General features: G+C 44.2%; 1 protein-coding gene across 1 annotated transcript in view; it reads right to left on the bottom strand.

Moving 5' to 3' along the window:
* The window catches only part of NUDCD3 (NudC domain containing 3), a 180,610-nt gene that overhangs the window by 78,001 nt on the left and 85,473 nt on the right, over nucleotides 1–17,136 (bottom strand). The window contains exon 3 of the mRNA XM_037837244.1: nucleotides 10,394–10,526. Coding sequence (XP_037693172.1) covers nucleotides 10,394–10,526 — 133 coding nt within the window. The remainder of the gene's footprint in view (nucleotides 1–10,393; nucleotides 10,527–17,136) is intronic.

Genomic DNA, 17,136 nt, shown 5'->3' on the forward strand with positions numbered 1-17,136 from the left:
TTATCAGCCTTCTTTGTAGAAATAGAAAAGCAAATCATCAAACTCATATGGGAGGGTTTAGGGGTCCCAAACAGCCAAAACCATCTTGAAAAAAGAAGAATGAAGTTGGAGGATTCACACTTTCTGATTTTAAAACTCTTTACCTTAATCAAAACAGCATAGTACCAGCTCAAGGACAGACATACAGACCAATGGAATCTGAGAGTTCATAAATAAACTCTCACATATATGTCCAACTGATTTTTGACAAGGAAGCCAAACAACTCAATGGGGAAAGAACAGTCTAACAAATGGTGCTGGGAAACTGGATATCCATATGCAGTAGAATGAAGGCCAACTCCTACCTCACACAACATACACAAATCAAGTCAAAATGGATCAAAGACCTAAATATAAGAACCAAAACTATGAAACCCCTAGGAAAGAACACAGGCAAATATCTTCAGGACCTTGTGTTGGGCAATGGATTCTCAGACTTTACACCAAAAGCATGAGCAAGAAAAGAAAAAGTATATCTGATATGGGTTTTATATCCAGAATATATAAGGAACTCCTATAACTCTTCAACAAAAACGACAACCCAATTAAAAAATGGGCAAAGAATTTGAACAGACATTTCTCTAAAGAAGAGATACAAATGGCAAATAACACACATAAAAAGATGCTCAACATCTTTAACTATTAGATAAATGCCAATCAAAACCACAATGTGATATCACTTCATTCCCACTGGAGTGGCTATCATTAAAAAAAAAAAAAAAAAAAAACAGAAAGTAACAAGTATTGTTGAGTATGCAGAGAAATAGGGAACCTCACACATTGTTAGTGGGAAATGGTGTGGCCACTGCGGAAAAGTTTAGCAGCAACTCAGAAAGTTAAGTATAGAATTACCAAATGACCTGGCATTCCCACTTCCAAGTATATACCCAAAAGAACTGAAAGCAGGAACTGGACCAGGTGTCTGCACACCTAAGTTCATAGCATTATTCACAATTGTCAAAAGGCAAATGCAACCCAAGTGTCCATGAACAGATGCACGGATAAACAAAAGGTGGCATACACATACAATGGAATATTATTCAGCCATAAAAAGGAATGGTGTTCTGATACATACGACAACATGAATAAACCTTGAAAACTTTATGTTAGTAAAATAAGCCAGATACAAAGGACAAATATTGCATGGCCTCACTTTATGAAATAATAAGAACATGCAAATCTGTAGAGTCAGAAACTAGAATACAGGTTACCAGGGGCCAAGGTAAGGGGATTGGAAATGGGGAGTTAATGCTTAACTGGTACAGAGTTTCTGTTCGGGGTGAGGGAGAAGTTTTGGTTATGGATAGTGGTAAAAGTAACACAAGATGTGAATGTAACTAGCACCAGTGAACGGTATATTTGAAAGTGGTTAAAATTGGAAAATTTAGGTTGTATACAGGTTAGCAGAATAAAAACAAACAAAAAAAAACATGATAAAACTGTACAACACAAAGAGCAAACCCTAATGTAAACTATGGACTACATAATATTATAATAATATTATTTCATCAATTGTAACAAAGATACCACACTAATACAAAATGTTAATAGGGAAAACTGCATGTGAAGAAGGAGCATATGGGAACTTTGTACTTTCTGCATGATTTTTCTGTAAACCTACAGCTGCTCTAATTAAAAAAAAAAAAAAAACACTGCTAAAGGTGTGGATGGGGTAATATATACTCATATTTTATTATATTTGCATTAAAAAACACCTGCCAAAATATACCTGGAACTAGTAGCTGTGATTACTTAGGTAACCAGCAGGGTTTGAAAAAGGTTAGAAGTGGGTTAGAGGCAGGAGAGAATTTGCATTGCATACATTTCTATACTTTTTTACAAGTAAATTACTATGTATTCAAAACAAATAAACTTTTTAAAAATAGATATAAATGTAGCCTATTATGCCATTCTGTTACGGAAGTCTTTCTACAATTAAAAAAAAAGTCTTCCTACATTTTTTCTAAACAAATTCTAAGAAGGAAACATGTTATGCTGCTTTGTAAGTACAAATTTCAGCACCTGCAGTGAACCCAATGACAAATTCTCACCACAGATCTGAAGCTTGGGAATCAGTAAGAGCAATATACAGGACAGGTGTTACAGTAGGGTGCCATTCCTGAAGGCCTATGGTCTGTGGTGGGGACAGGGCAGGTCTACGGAGGTGGTGCTGTTCCGGAAGGTCACTTAATCTGTGGTAGGGACAGGGCAGGTCTACGGAGGGTGGTCTGCTCTGGAAGGCTCACACATCTCTGGCCAGGGACAGGCACCAGCGGCTTGCCTCGCAGGCGGTATGCAGCACCACCTGGGTGCACTGGCCAACCAGGGCAAAGACAGCCATGGCACTGTGAGAACAGAGAATGTACAGGGAGGAAAGGAATTCTCTTGTAGTTCTACTACATCAAACCATGCCAGGGGCTGGGGGGGGCGGGGTTTCTGGAGTTTCCAATGATGACATGACAGTTTCCACTCAAAAGACATCAAAGAATATAGCACCGGGCTGGAGGCTGGGCTTCTACTCTCCACTCTGCAGCTACCTAACCAAATGTTCTTGAGCCCCACGGGTTCACCTCTCAAGGAGCGCTTTCCTCATCAGTAAACTAAGAGGCTAAATAAAAAGCTCTGAAGTCCAATTTTCTAGCATTGAAATTCAACAACTCAATAAATGGTAGGTTTATAACCACCCAGGTCAACATTAACAATCGCATAAAAGTTGTCACAAATTTAAAAGTTCCTTCTCTCTACTCGACAGTTACACTGAGGAAAGAAAGTTGAACTCAGCTGCATTTCCTAAACAGAGTTGATTAAACACAGAGCATAGCAAAGAAAGAACCTAACTACGTTTGTCAATGCATGAGGTGAAATACTTTATTTTGAGAAGGAAGTCTGTATTTACTCACTGGCAAAATGACCAAAAATGTTGCATGTAAAACAAGAACATTTTACATTTTAATTCCTAAAAACATAAAACATTGCGCAGACACTCTTACTAGCCCATCACTAACTTGAGAGGCACATATGACATTTCCATATGCATTTCTACAGAAAAGTGATCAAGGAGAAGGGCTAAGCAAAAGACAAAGTTATGATGACCCAGGATCAAGCTACCGCTGGAGAATGCAGGCCCCAGAACCTTACTCCCAGGCTCCGTCCACTAACAAAGTGCCTCTACCCATCTCTTATCCCTAACTTCTACCATCCACTCTGCAAACACAGAGAAACCTACAAAAAGCCCATCGATTCAGAACAAACTGTGACTTCATCACCCGTGATGTGGCAATCACGGCTACCCTCAGGATTCTATCTGATAGGTGCCACAGACAAAAACCAAAAATAAATGCTTCTAACAGGTAACTGGCGACATTGAGGGAACAACAGGAAAGGAGCCAGTCTAGAAAGAAAGTGGCAACTCTGAGGAAAAAACTTAGATCAGCAAAATCCAAGAGATACAAATAAACTAGTTACAAAGTTCTAAATGGGGGATCAGTAAAAACTCTTAGAGTACTAAGAAAGTGAGAGACCCAGAATTTTTAAAAGATGTTTATAGTCTAATAAGAATGACATGGGAGACCAAGTGGGGTTCATTCCAGGCATGCAAGGATGGTTCAACATAAGAAAAACAATCAATGTATTACAACACATTAAAAACTCGAAAGGGAAAAATCAATTGATCATCTCAATAGATGCTGAAAAAGCATTTGACAAAATCCAACATCGCTTTTTGTTAAAACACTTCAAAAGGTAGGAATTGAAGGAAACTTCCTCAACATGATAAAGAGCATATATGAAAAACCCACAGCCAGCACAGAACTCAATGGTGAGAGACTGAAAGCCTTCCCTCTAAGATCAGGAACAAGACAAGGATGCCCGCTGTCACCACTGTTATTCAACATTGTGCTGGAAGTGCTAGCCAGGGCAATCCGGCAAGACAAAGAAATAAAAGGCATCCAAATTGGAAAAGAAGAAGTAAAACTGTCATTGTTTGCAGATGATATGATCTTATCGGGAAAACCCTGAGAAATCGACGATACAGCCTACTAGAGCTAATAAACAAATTTAGCAAAGTAGCGGATACAAGGTTAATGCACATAAGTCAGTAATGTTTCTATATGCTAGAAATGAACAAACTGAAGAGACACTCAAGAAAAATACCATTTTCAATAGCAACTAAAAAAATCAAGTACCTAGGAATAAACTTAACCAAAAGATGTAAAAGACCTATACAAAGAAAACTACATAACTCTACTAAAGAAATAGAAGGGGACCTTAAAAGATGGAAAATATCCATGTTCATGGATAGGAAGGCTAAATGTCATTAAGATGTCAATTCTACCCAAACTCATCTACAGATTCAATGCAATCCCAATCAAAATTCCAACAACCTACTTTGCAGACTTGGAAAAGCTAGTTATCAAATTTATTTGGAAAGGGAAGATGCCTCGAATTGCTAAAGACACTCTAAAAAAGAAAAACGAAGCAGGAGGACTTACACTCCCTGACTTTGGAGCTTTTATAAAGCCACAGTTGTCAAAACAGCATGGTACTGGCACAAAGAGAACATACAGATCAATGGAATCGAATTGAGAATTCAGAGATAGACCCTCAGATCTATGGCCGACTAATCTTTGGTAAGGCCCCCAAAGTCACTGAACTGAGTCATAATGGTCTATTCAACAAATGGGGCTGGGAGAGTTGGCTATCCATATCCAAAAGAATGAAAGAGGACCCCTACCTCACACCCCTACACAAAATTAACTCAAAATGGACCAAAGATCTCAATATAAAAGAAAGTACCATAAAACTCCTAGAAGATAATGTAGGAAAATCTTCAAGACCTTGTATTAGGCGGCCACTTCCTAGACTTTACACCCAAAGCACAAGCAACAAAAGAGAAAATAGATAAATGGGAACTCCTCAAGCTTAGAAGTTTCTGCACCTCAAAGGAATTTCTCAAAAAGGTAAAGAGACAGTCTACTCAATGGGAAAAAATTTTGGAAACCATGTATCTGACAAAAGACTAATATCTTGCATATATAAAGACATCCTGCAACTCAATGACAATAGTACAGACAGCCCAATTATAAAATGGGCAAAAGACATGAAAAGACAGTTTTCTGAAGAGGAAATACAAATGGCCAAGAAACACATGAAAAAATGTTCAGCTTCACTAGCTATTAGAGAGATGCAAATTAAGACCACAATGAGATACCATCTAACACCAATTAGAATGGCTGCCATTAAACAAACAGGAAACTACAAATGCTGGAGGGGATGTCGAGAAATTGGAACTCTTATTCATTGTTGGTGGGACTGTATAATGGTTCAGCCACTCTGGATATCAGTCTGGCAGTTCCTTAGAAAACTAGATATAGAGTTACCATTCGATCCAGCGACTGCACTTCCGGTATATATCCGGAAGATCGGAAAGCAGGACACGAACAGATATCTGCACGCCAATGTTCATAGCAGCATTATTCACAATTGCCAAGAGATGGAAACAACCCAAATGTCCTTCAACCGATGAGTGGATAAATAAAATGTGGTATATACACACGATGGAATACTACGTGGCAGTAAGAAGGAACGATCTCGTGAAATATATGACAACATGGATGAACCTTGAAAAATAATGCTGAGCGAAATAAGCCAGGCACAAAAAGAGAATATTATATGCTACCACTAATGTGAACTTTGAAAAATGTAAAACAAATGGTTTATAATGTAGAATGTAGGGGAACTAGTAATAGAGAGCAATTAAGGAAGGGGGAACAATAATCCAAGAAGAACAGATAAGCTATTTAACGTTCTGGGGATGCCCAGGATGACTATGTGTCCGTTAATTTCTGATGGATATAGTAGGAACAAGTTCACAGAAATGTTGCTATATTAGGTAACTTTCTTGGGGTAAAGTAGGAACATGTTGGAAGTTAAGCAGTTATCTTAGGTTAGTTGTCTTTTTCTTACTCCCTTGTTATGGTCTCTTTGAAATGTTCTTTTATTGTATGTTTGTTTTCTTTTTAATTTTTTTTTCATACAGTTGATTTAAAAAAGAAGGGAACTTAAAAAAAAAAGAAAAACAAGGAAAAAAAAGATGTAGTGCCCCCTTGAGGAGCCTGGGAGAATGCAGGGGTATTGGCCTACCCCACCTCAATGGCTGCTAACATGACCACGACATAGGGGACTGGTGGTTTGATGGGTGAGCCCTCTACCATAGGTTTTACCCTTGGGAAGACGGTTGCTGCAAAGGAGAGGCTAGGCCTCCGTATGGTTGTTGCCTAAAGCCTCCTCCCGAATGCCTCTTTGTTGCTCAGATGTGGCCCTCTCTCTCTGGCTAAGCCAACTTGAAAGGTGAAATCACTGCCCTCCCCCCTACGTGGGATCAGACACCCAGGGGAGTGAATCTCCCTGGCAACGTGGAATATGACTCCCGGGGAGGAATGTAGACCTGGCATCGTGGGACGGAGAACATCTTCTGACCAAAAGGGGGATGTGAAAGGAAATGAAATAAGCTTCAGTAGCAGAGAGATTCCAAAGGAGCCGAGAGGTCACTCTGGTGGGCACTCTTACCACACTTTAGACAACCCTTTTTAGGTTCTAAGAATTGGGGTAGCTGGTGGTGGATATCTGAAACTATCAAACTACAACCCAGAACCCTGAATCTCGAAGACAGTTGTATAAAAATGTAGCTTATGAGGGGGACAATGGGATTGGGAAGCCATAAGGACCACACTCCACTTTGTCTAGTTTAGGATGGATGAGTAAGAAAAATAGGGGAAGGAAACAAACACAAAGGTACCCAGTGTTCTTTTTTACTTCAATTGTTCTTTTTCACTCTAATTATTATTCTTGTTATTTTTGTGTGTGTGCTAATGAAGGTGTCAGGGACTGATTTAGATGATGAATGTACAACTATGTAATGGTAGTGTGAACAATCGAAAGTACGATTTGTTTTGTATGACTGCGTGGTATGTGAATATATCTCAATAAAATGAAGATAAAAAAAAATAAATAAATTGACATATTTAATAAGAATATAGAAAAGGAAAAGAACAAAATTTACAAATTTGATCTACTGGATTTATTTGTATTTAAGTATATGTGTGTGTGTGTCACAGAGAAATAAAATCCTGCAACCAAAAAAAAAAAAAAAAAAAAAAAGAATGACATGGGAGAAAAATACTATTGTATAGGAAACGAAGAGGGATGTGAAGGTTTTCAGAGGTACAAGACCAGTATAAATTAAGGCAGTGAGTATCACAAAAATACCAACTGGAAATAAATCAATGGCTTCTGTGGAAAGCTCCTTCTTTAGATCCCAGGGTATCAACCCCTGACACTGTCATCAGTCTTGGTCCAAATACTACCTCAGCACTTTCTCTAAGCAGCATCCTCACGCCAGAGCCACTCTATCCCTGCGCCGTAAGGGAGTGCAGACCCAGAGCAAGCCAGCCTGCCTTCAAATCCTGGCTGTGGCACTTGGGAGCTAAGAGACCCTGAACAAATTACCCTTAACCATTTCCTCCCATGCAAACTATTTCACAGGACTGTCAGGAAGCCCAAATTAGATGAGCTACTATTTTTAAGGTTGCTAGAATTGTGGCCTGCAGTGAGAAAGCACTATTGTGGGTGTTGGTGAATAAACATATCACTTGTGTATATTTTCTGCATGACTTGTACCACTAACTCAAATCGCCTTGTTCCCTTATCTGCACATTCACTGTGTCAATCTTCATTAGCCTCCAGCTCCAGAGCAGCCATCTAAACAGAGCCCAGCACCTGGAGGCAGGTACTCGACAGGTACCTAATGCACGAATGAGAAAAGCCCAGGGTGATCCCTATATCATGTCTCCTTGAGACCCTGACAAGCTCATCCGAGAGGGGCATGCACCTGAACTTGAGGATGAAAGTGTCACTGAGCAGAATGAGGCGCAAGGGAGGACTCTCCTGCGCAGTGCCCATCGCAGATCAGAACCCCAAGGCTAATCCTCCTGAAGAGCCAGTGTGACCGTCTGGACACCCCTGTCAACAGAGAATGCACATAGTGGCTAAGGCAAGCACAGCTGGAGCTGTCAGGTGACCTGGCCCTCTTGAGTCAAAGAAAAAGTAACTAGTTTTAGCTTGGGGCTAATACAAGTCCTTTCAGTGGAAATTCCAGAAGGTCACGGAGAACTCAAGACAACAGACAGGGAGCTGTACAATTTTTTAACAACATGAACGAAGCATAATATGATACCTTTCATAATTTACACAACTTCATACAAGGCACCCCTACCAAAAAATAAAATAAAACACATTATCCAACCTATTAAAACCCTGAGAAGATGCCAGGTAAGCTACTCTGACAAGCCCTACACTTCTAGGGGAAGCCCTCCCCAAAGAATGCCAGTTAGCACCTGCTAATAGCCGATGAGAAACAGAAAGGAAGTTGTCATTTAAAGTGCAGATTTCCATGGGAATGGTCCCTAGCTACGTGTCCCAACCTAATTCCTAAAAATTATTCTGAATTCCATGATCTAAAATTGCACCTGCCTAGGCTCTGATGAGAGGTCTGGGAAGGGGTGGGAGGTGGGGCACAGGGGTAAGGACCATGTTGCTTTCTGCCAGCGGTGGGCCAGAGACGACCAGCTGGAGCTAGGGTGGCTCTCACATGTGTCTGGGCATGGCTGGAAAACAGAGTTTCTGCCTGAGGAACAAGTAGGTTGGGGTTTGTGCCTGAGGGGAGAAACCATGGGACAGAGAGGACAGGCCAGGATCCATCTCAGTGATAGACGCTGAGTGGAGAAGCCAGCAGAGAGGTCTTCCTGGGAGGCTCTAAGAGGAAGTGGCACACCCAGGAGATGACAAGCAGTGCTACAGAGGGATTGGAAAAGCCCAACTGGGCCTCTGCAGGACATTGAGGACAAAAGCAGACACTGCCTAGGCCCAGCCATCAGCCCTCATGGAAGGTACCGCTCGCTAGCCACATGGAGGCAGCGCCCTGAGGGGCACTAAGGAGTGGCACGAGACACTGGACCTGGAATAGAAGGCATGTACCCTGTGAACCCCCAGGCAACCTTCAGAAAGGTTTGCAGGAGCATTATCAGGAGGAAACTAGGGCTCAGGGAAGCTTAGCTCACAGAAAAGGCCCATCATGTGTGCTGAAATTATATTAATTCAGCAAAAAAAAACAGGGCTGAAAGAGGAAGTGAAGGAATATCAACTGGAAGAGGCAGGCACGTTCACGGAGCACTTCCCTCTGCATGCACACGCCTGAGATGGGTGCCTTCCCCTCTCTCCAGTGTGCCTCTTGCTGGGCATGCATCTCGCTACACTGCGAGTGATCTCAGCATTTAGTAAGTTCTCTCTCTCTCCCATAACTGCAAAGTACCATAAAATTAAATTATAACTCTTTCATCTCTATGGTAAAATTATTACATTCTACACATATAGATATGGACACACATGTATCTGTGCATACATACACTGGGCTGTGAACTGTACTTTTTCTGTACCGTTTAAGGGATATTTCAAAGGTAACATGGACAACGTGATTTTTTGCTCTACATGCAGATTTTTGAACCTTTCCCTGAGAGGAGGTGCTATTCCACTGTATTCCACTATTTAATGTGAGTTTACTGGGCCCTGTGTGGGGAAGGCAGGGGAAATTCAAGTTACATACACTGTATATGAACATACTTTCATTATTACCTTAAGTTTCATTGACTGGACTTTTCTTAGGAAAGGCTGAAGACAGACAATTTTGAGAAAAATCTACAATTTACAAAGGTACTGTTGAAGTATTCCTTTGAAAACCTAAAGGCTGAAACATCTAAAATGAGGGTCTTAGAATGTTTATGACTTGGTTTAGTACACCTACAAAGGTCTACATGAAGCTACAAAAAAGGGCAGATTTAACCTGCAGGGAACATGAGGGGCTTCAGTCCAGGGAAGAGCCTCGGAGTGAGACTGGAAGACTGCTATCCTCTGAGTGGGAGCATTTATGCAGACCTGCTACAAGAAACCTAACAGACAGGGTGGGGGTGGAGAATGCAAAGGAAGCACATGAAGCAAACTCCTGGAGCAAGAAAAAAAGAATTCAGCAGTAAAACAAAGAAAAAACAAAGTCCCGAAGCCAAGTGCCAGCATCCTCCCTGCCACATCGCATCTCTGGCTCTTTCCTGGCAGAGTCCATGAATCACCCCTTGGTTTGTGTTACAGGCTCATTCGTACCCAATTTCCTGAAAACACCCAGGCCCATCTCTGGCTGGCTGGAGTGACTTCAGTCCCCAGCCAGCATGTGCCACAGAGCCCACCTGCGAACATGGGCGAGGGTACATGGGGAGGAACAGCTCTGCCTGCCCTCAGGGCTCATTACCTGCTTCCCCTTCACGACGTGCTTGGGCACTGGCACCTTAACCTCCAGGTCGGTGTAGTCCTGCGACCAGGTGTAGTTCTCACGGACAGCACCATTGTAACTGTCAGGGTTTCTCTGGAACTGCTCCTGTCTCCTGAGAAAGAACAAGAAACTTTAATGCCGACCCATCCAAGTGTGCAGGAAAGGAATGCCACGGTGAGCCGAGTACACACCATTCCTAAGTCTTAAAGAAGTAATCCAATGGCTCCTACAAATTCACAACAGAATTGCCAACAGCTTATGTGCCTTTGTATCTAGAAACTACTCCTCTTCATGGGTGGTTATTCTTTTCAGAACAGTCTCCAAGGAAATCACCGGGACAAAGGGAACCCTAGCTTGAGAGAAGAAACTTCAGTGTTAACGTGAAACTCTTTAGGAAAAGTATTCTAAAACCAGTCTGAAGTACAGCCTGATCTTCCCAGACTTCACAAAGCTGAGCTGGGCCTGTTAATCAACCAAAGTGCCCTTGTTAACAAAATCCTGGGGCTCATGGGTATTTGGTTTCTTATAAACTGCTTGGCAGGACCCATCTAAGAACAAGGCAAAACACAATATAACAAAACACTTCAGCCTTCAGCTGCTAGACTTCAACAATCTTTATCCAATCCCTAACCTCTATTTCCAACTAGAAAATAAATCAAACCCAAAGAGATTGAAATAAAATTCTTAAGACCTAAGAAAGATGTTTAAGGGGATTAAAAAAAAAAATCAACAGAGTCCCACTGTACATGCCCGTACACATTTACCTGCAATCCAGAAACACCAGACAGAAGCAAACCGACCTAGCCAAGAAGCTGAGGTTAAACATAAAACAGAATAAAATGTTAACCATGAAATGTAACAATATTAATAATAGTATAACCAACATATAAAAATAAGTTTTAACTCACTAATCCATTTAGTGAATTTAAGAGCTAAATTAAAGGCAGCATCTTAGCCATGGAAAAGCAGCACCCATGAATACGAAACATAACAGGAAGTACAGCTAAGCCAGGAGCACCCAGAGACCAGAAGAGGAAACTGGCAGGCAGACAGACACACAAGGGATACCATGCAGTATGATTCCATTTATGGGGAAAAAGAGAAAACCAGGTAAGTCTCCATGCATATATATATGAATGCACAGAAAAGGGCCTGGGAGGGAGCAACCCTTATTAGCCATAGTTAAAGAGGACACCCGTTTCCTGGCTGAAGGTTTTATAACTAGAACACATTTCCACACTACCTGCGCCTTGCACACCTTATATGCCTAAGGCTGGGCCTGCATTACTGCCCAGGTTCTCTGGGATCTAACCACTTCCCATCCAAAGAATACGGAAAAAAGGGGGTAGGGGGACAGGGTAAGTGGAGGCTAAAAACATTCATTTCAGTCAGGGGTGATATTCAAAGCACAGCCCGTAACCTCGGCAGAGGATGGACACTGGCCATCGGAACGGATGGCCACCGTCAGCAACGCCAGACCAGCAGGTGTGGCTGAATGCCAGGTCACTGCGGGAGAAACACAAAGATCATACCCAGGGAACTGGAGGGCCGCAGAGGGACGCCGGGGCTCGACGGTATGAGAAAACAGGATGGGGCAGCAGAAATGAAACAATAGTCAACTCCTTGAAAACAGAGCAGTAAACTAAGTTTCACGTAGATGTGTAACAATGACAGTATTTTCAAAGATTATTTAGCGATGTGGCAGAAAGTCTTCAATTTACTGTAAAACTGAAAAAAAGGATATGCAACTTTTACACATGATATAGCTTCAGTTTTCTAAGAAGACACACACACACACACACACACACACACACGGCTGTATTATGAAAAGAAGACTACATTTCACTGGTTATCTCGGCAGTTGGATAGTAAGTAATCTGACTTTCTTCTTTGTGCCTTTAGGTAGTATCCAAATTCCCTCCAATATGCAGACATTCTTATAATCAAGAAAAACATGGCTCTCCTTAAAACTGTCTGTAGCAGGACAGCCTGTGTCCCTCTCCCAGGCCTGGTGGTGGCCTGGACAGGCTGGCGGCCCCCCTGGGAGCACCGCGGTCAGGCCAGCAGGTGCCCTCGCAACACTGCCCAGCCCATCGCCAGTCACCTGTGGACTGGGGTGGAGGAGCAGTTCCACTGTCAGGGGGGTACAGGCATCTGCAGTGACAGGCCCAGTCAGGCCCCATCCCCTGCTCTTTCCAAAACACAGTCCTTCCCATCTGGCACCTATTATACTTTTAAAGATCTTATCAGATATGGATATGTTTGCATATGCCTAGAATATTTCCAAAAGAACACCCAAGAAGTACGTAACCGTAGTTACCTTTAGGAAGGGAAACTCAATGGCTAGGGAATCAGGAGAAGAAAGACTCCTTTTCAATGTATAGCTGCTTGTATCATGTACATAATTACCTATTTGAAAATAATCAAAATTATGAAAACAAATACCACCACCACCACCACCCCCCCAACACCCACACACACACACAAATAAAGACTTAAAGACTACTATGGCCCTGGCATTTGACAGCCAGAACCAAGAGCTGACAGAGAACAGGGAATAAACATGCAGGGTTGGAAAAAGAAAAATTTTGAAGCAAGGAGACAGAGTAGAGGGGGAGAAAGGTTACCTTGGGGGCAGCTATTTCCAACAACAACACAACAACTGCTGAGCCAAGAGCCAGTATAAGCTGGTTTTAAAAGATAACTTGTCTCATCTTGGTTCCGAGGACCAAAACAAACCAGATGACAAAGCTTGAGACATCACACAACCCTGTTCTCTAAGCTCCTGGAGGGCGGAGAGTCCAAGTCCGTCTCAAACTGAGACATCAGCACTCCCCTCCCCCCAGCTTCCCGCCCCTCCCCCAGGAGCCCCTGGACAGGTGTGACTCGGCCCTCCCTCCCACAGTCCCGTGCTGAGTGAAGAGCGTGCCACCCCCAGCCCAGCAGGAGGCTGTCCGGTGGAGGGCAGCAGCTGGGGCTGGCAGACCAGCCCTACAGGCCTCCCCAGCTCCTTACAGTCCTCTGGAGCTCCACGCGCGCAGCTCCAGCTCCCCGTTCACCTTGCGTGTACTCGGCAGCCTCCTACCACTGTAGGAAGGAGCGCCACTCCTAAAGCATGCCTAAGATCACTCCTAAAACAGCCACAGCAAGTTGCTGGGGGCTTTTTTTAACTTTCTGAATCCACATTCTCTTTAAATAAAGTTGATTATTTCCAGTCGACAGTATGTAAAAATAAACCTGCTTCGTTTACTTTCTGGCTCCTGTCATGTGCAGGTGGCTCTCGAGCCCCCTCCCTAGTCAGTCTCTGCAAGCCATCAGCCGCGGGCCGGGGAAAGGAGGCGGCAGCAAGGCCTGTGCATAGCCAAGCCTGGGGTCTGGGGAACAAGGGTGAGGGTGGGGAGGCGGGGGAGGGAGAGTCTGTGCTTCCACACGAAGGGTGGAGGAGGAGAGTGAGTCAGCAGGCAGACTGCAGATGATGGAGTAGGGTTCCCAGCAGCTCCCACTCCTGATGAGCCCAGATCAGATCAGATAACAAGGTTCTAAATATGTTAAAGGAAGAACACAAACCCAATTCCTCTGCCTGGTTCTGTGGGCAACTGCGACCCCTCAGTCTTCATGGGGACAGCGGGGCTCTGCGGCAACTGGAGCCTTTGCAGCAGACTGCAGGGCTTGGGCTCTGCTGAGCAGGGGAAATGCCCGATTACAAACCTGCAGATCGCTGGGAGCCGGAGGCCAGGAGAGTCAGCAAAGAAGGAAGTGGGAGCAGGGTCAGCAGCTCCAGCCTCTCAGCTCAGGGGGAGTCAGGGAACCTGTGCTCAGCCACATGCAGCCAGTACAGGCTGCTACTAGGAACCACAAGTCCCTGTTTGTTTCATTTTCCTTTGTTTTGCCTTCGAAAACCAAAGGATCAGAGATACTCAGGTTACTGAGTTTAAAACAGCTGGTGGCAAATACAAGAAATGTTGCATGAAAGGAAGTCAAAGCCCTAATCTGAAGATCTGTGTCTAGGAAGCGAGAGCCCCACACTGGCAGATGGTTTTGTAACTCAACAGGGTAGAGGCTGTTGCTCTCAAGCCCCTCCCCAGGAGACAGGTACATCCTCACTGTCCACTACCTGACCAAAGGGAGCCGAGGGGGCAGGCCCCCCAGTCGCCCCCAGGGCATCCAAGATAGAGGTGTTCTGAACAAGAAAGTGGACCTGGTGGGGGTGGCTGGCTGCCTCCCTCCGTCTCCCTGGGGCTGAGCCATGAAGGCCTGAAAGACACCATGGGAAGGCCCTTGGGCTATCCCTAAGGATCTCCCATCACATGGCCCTCTGTGGTCTGGACCAGCCTGGCCTTGTTCTCCAACCTCATCTTTGCCCACCCAGCCCCACACTCTCTCTACATTACAAATACAGCTCACTCTCTTGCCTCTGGGCCTTGCAATCAATCCTCTCTTCCCTTCAAAATGTGCATTCATCCTTCACAGTTTAATGCAAATGCCATCTCCTCTGTGAGTCTCTCGGTGTGGCCCTCTCCGTGATCCTGTGGCTGGGACTCCCAGGTACACTGCCCAGGAGCTGTGGCTCTGATCATACCATTGGACTCCACCTCCACAGATGGTGGCAACATTATGGGAAGGCTGCACCTAATAGTAGGGTGTCAGGGCATGTGACATACAGTGTGGTGTCAAGTGTGCACAGGGAAGGTGACATAAGGTGTAGTGTCAGGTGTGCATAGGGCAGGTGGCAAACACCAGCTTTTTCTCTCCCTCAGAGTCTGTCCGTCTACTGCTGATATGTTCCCTCCATTCTCACTGACCTTACCACATCCTACATCTGGATTAGAGCTGCAGCCTTCTTGCCTCCTTAGTCTCTGCTCCACTGCTGCCACCTCGAATTTCTCCCTTCCTCAACAGCCTTCTATGGATCCCCAGGGCCCACAAGACAAGCTCCAAAGCCTTAGCAAGGCATCCAAGACTTAAAGTTTAAATCACTGCTCTTTTCTACCTTTTTTTCCTTCTGTGCCCCAAAATAAATCCTGCCTCCCTCCGGTCAACTATTTTCTTTTGATCTGCTCTTTCCTGCCTATGCTAAGCTGTCTCCTTCTAAAGATCTAACAAAATTCTTACCACCTGGTATGTGGTAGTCACGGTTCTCCAGAGAAACAGAACTGACAATATATATGTACATGTATATGTATATATAAATTTTCGAAACTGATTATAGGAATTGACTCAAACAGCCATAGAGATTGTCAAGTCCAAATTCCATAGGGCAGGCTGCACATTGGGAACCCGATGTTGACAATGAACTCTCCAGGAGAAGCCACGAGTAGGGCGCTCTGATGAAGGGGTCGATGAACTCCCCAGGAGAAACGGGTGGCTGAAGTGGATGGAAAGTCTTTCTGAATGCTGAAATCCTCAGTTCTCCGTTTAAGGCTTCCAACTCATGGGATGAGGAGACTTATCTCACTGCAAAGGCACCCCTTTGTTGACTGTAGATGTCATCAGCCAAAGATGCCGCCAACTGATTAATGATGTACATCCACAAAATAATGGATGACAATCAGGCCAGCGTGCGCTTGACTAAACAACTGCACACCATAATCTGGCCAAGCCGACACATGAAATTAACTATCACATGGTGGAAATGTGGGGATTTTTCTTCTGGGTTTCTGCACTTTACAAACTTTGTAAAATAAGCACTGCTTTGAGAGATGCCCCCACCCTCTGCTTCTTACGTCCCCCCGACCCCCAAACACAGCCCATGTGCTCTTTGCCATTCCCAGCCCTGTCTCTTGGGCCTGCATGTGCACAGCTCATCTCTCCAGAGGCTGTGCTTTTGGGAGCCAAGTCCATCCAAACTGTCTCAGTACTTTGTGTCCGAGACCTGCAGGTGCTGCAGCTGCACTAAGGAAAGCCTGCTTGCCTGTGAGCCCAGCGATCCAGGTGCCCTCCCTGGGTGGGGGCCATGGAAAACAGCAACACGCTCTGCTCTACCACTGTCCTGCCTTCTCCACCTCTGCAGACTTTCAACTTTCTCACTTAGAAAGGGAAGGGGTTGGACCAGCGTGCCTGCAGTCCCCCCGACTCCAGCTACACATCTAAACTGCAGCCTCCACAGTTGTCCAACTGCAACAGGGCTCTGCTGAATGCCTCCGGCTTCCAGCACAGAATGACGCAGGGTCAATCACCTTATCTTTAGAAGCATTCAGAGGACCCAACCCTGAAGAGGTGAGGAGATTCCCTCCCTCCTCAAAGCAATCTCTTGGAAGGCGGAGACCCCGTCTTCTGATGCTTTCCCTACCTGACTGTTTACTTTCATTGTTACTAATTTTTTACTTCCCAAGTGTCCAGTCTGCTAGGTCAACTCTGATGAAGAGCTCTACTTTCGAGGCCAGTGACAAGCCCACTCATGTTCACGTGGCCACCGTGCTGCCTCAGCCAGGACATACGTGCCAGGGTCTGGTCCACTGGTGGCAGCTACCCCAAAAGACACCTCCAATTCCTCCAAACAAGGACACTGGATGGTTTGAGCTATTTTCCCAAAAGGTTGTACTTACACTTGCCTAGATAATGTTTACTTAAATATTTAATTTATAAGTAGTATTCAAGGTCTTAAGAGCACAGGTTCTGTAACAGCACTGCCTCAGTTCGAATCTTGCTGCGCTATTGCACCAATTATGTGATCTTAAGTAAGTTACTTCACTTCTCTGTGCCTTTGTCTCTGTGCTGGTTTG

Source organism: Choloepus didactylus, chromosome 5, assembly GCF_015220235.1.
Source record: "Choloepus didactylus isolate mChoDid1 chromosome 5, mChoDid1.pri, whole genome shotgun sequence".
Classification (NCBI taxonomy): domain Eukaryota; kingdom Metazoa; phylum Chordata; class Mammalia; order Pilosa; family Megalonychidae; genus Choloepus; species Choloepus didactylus.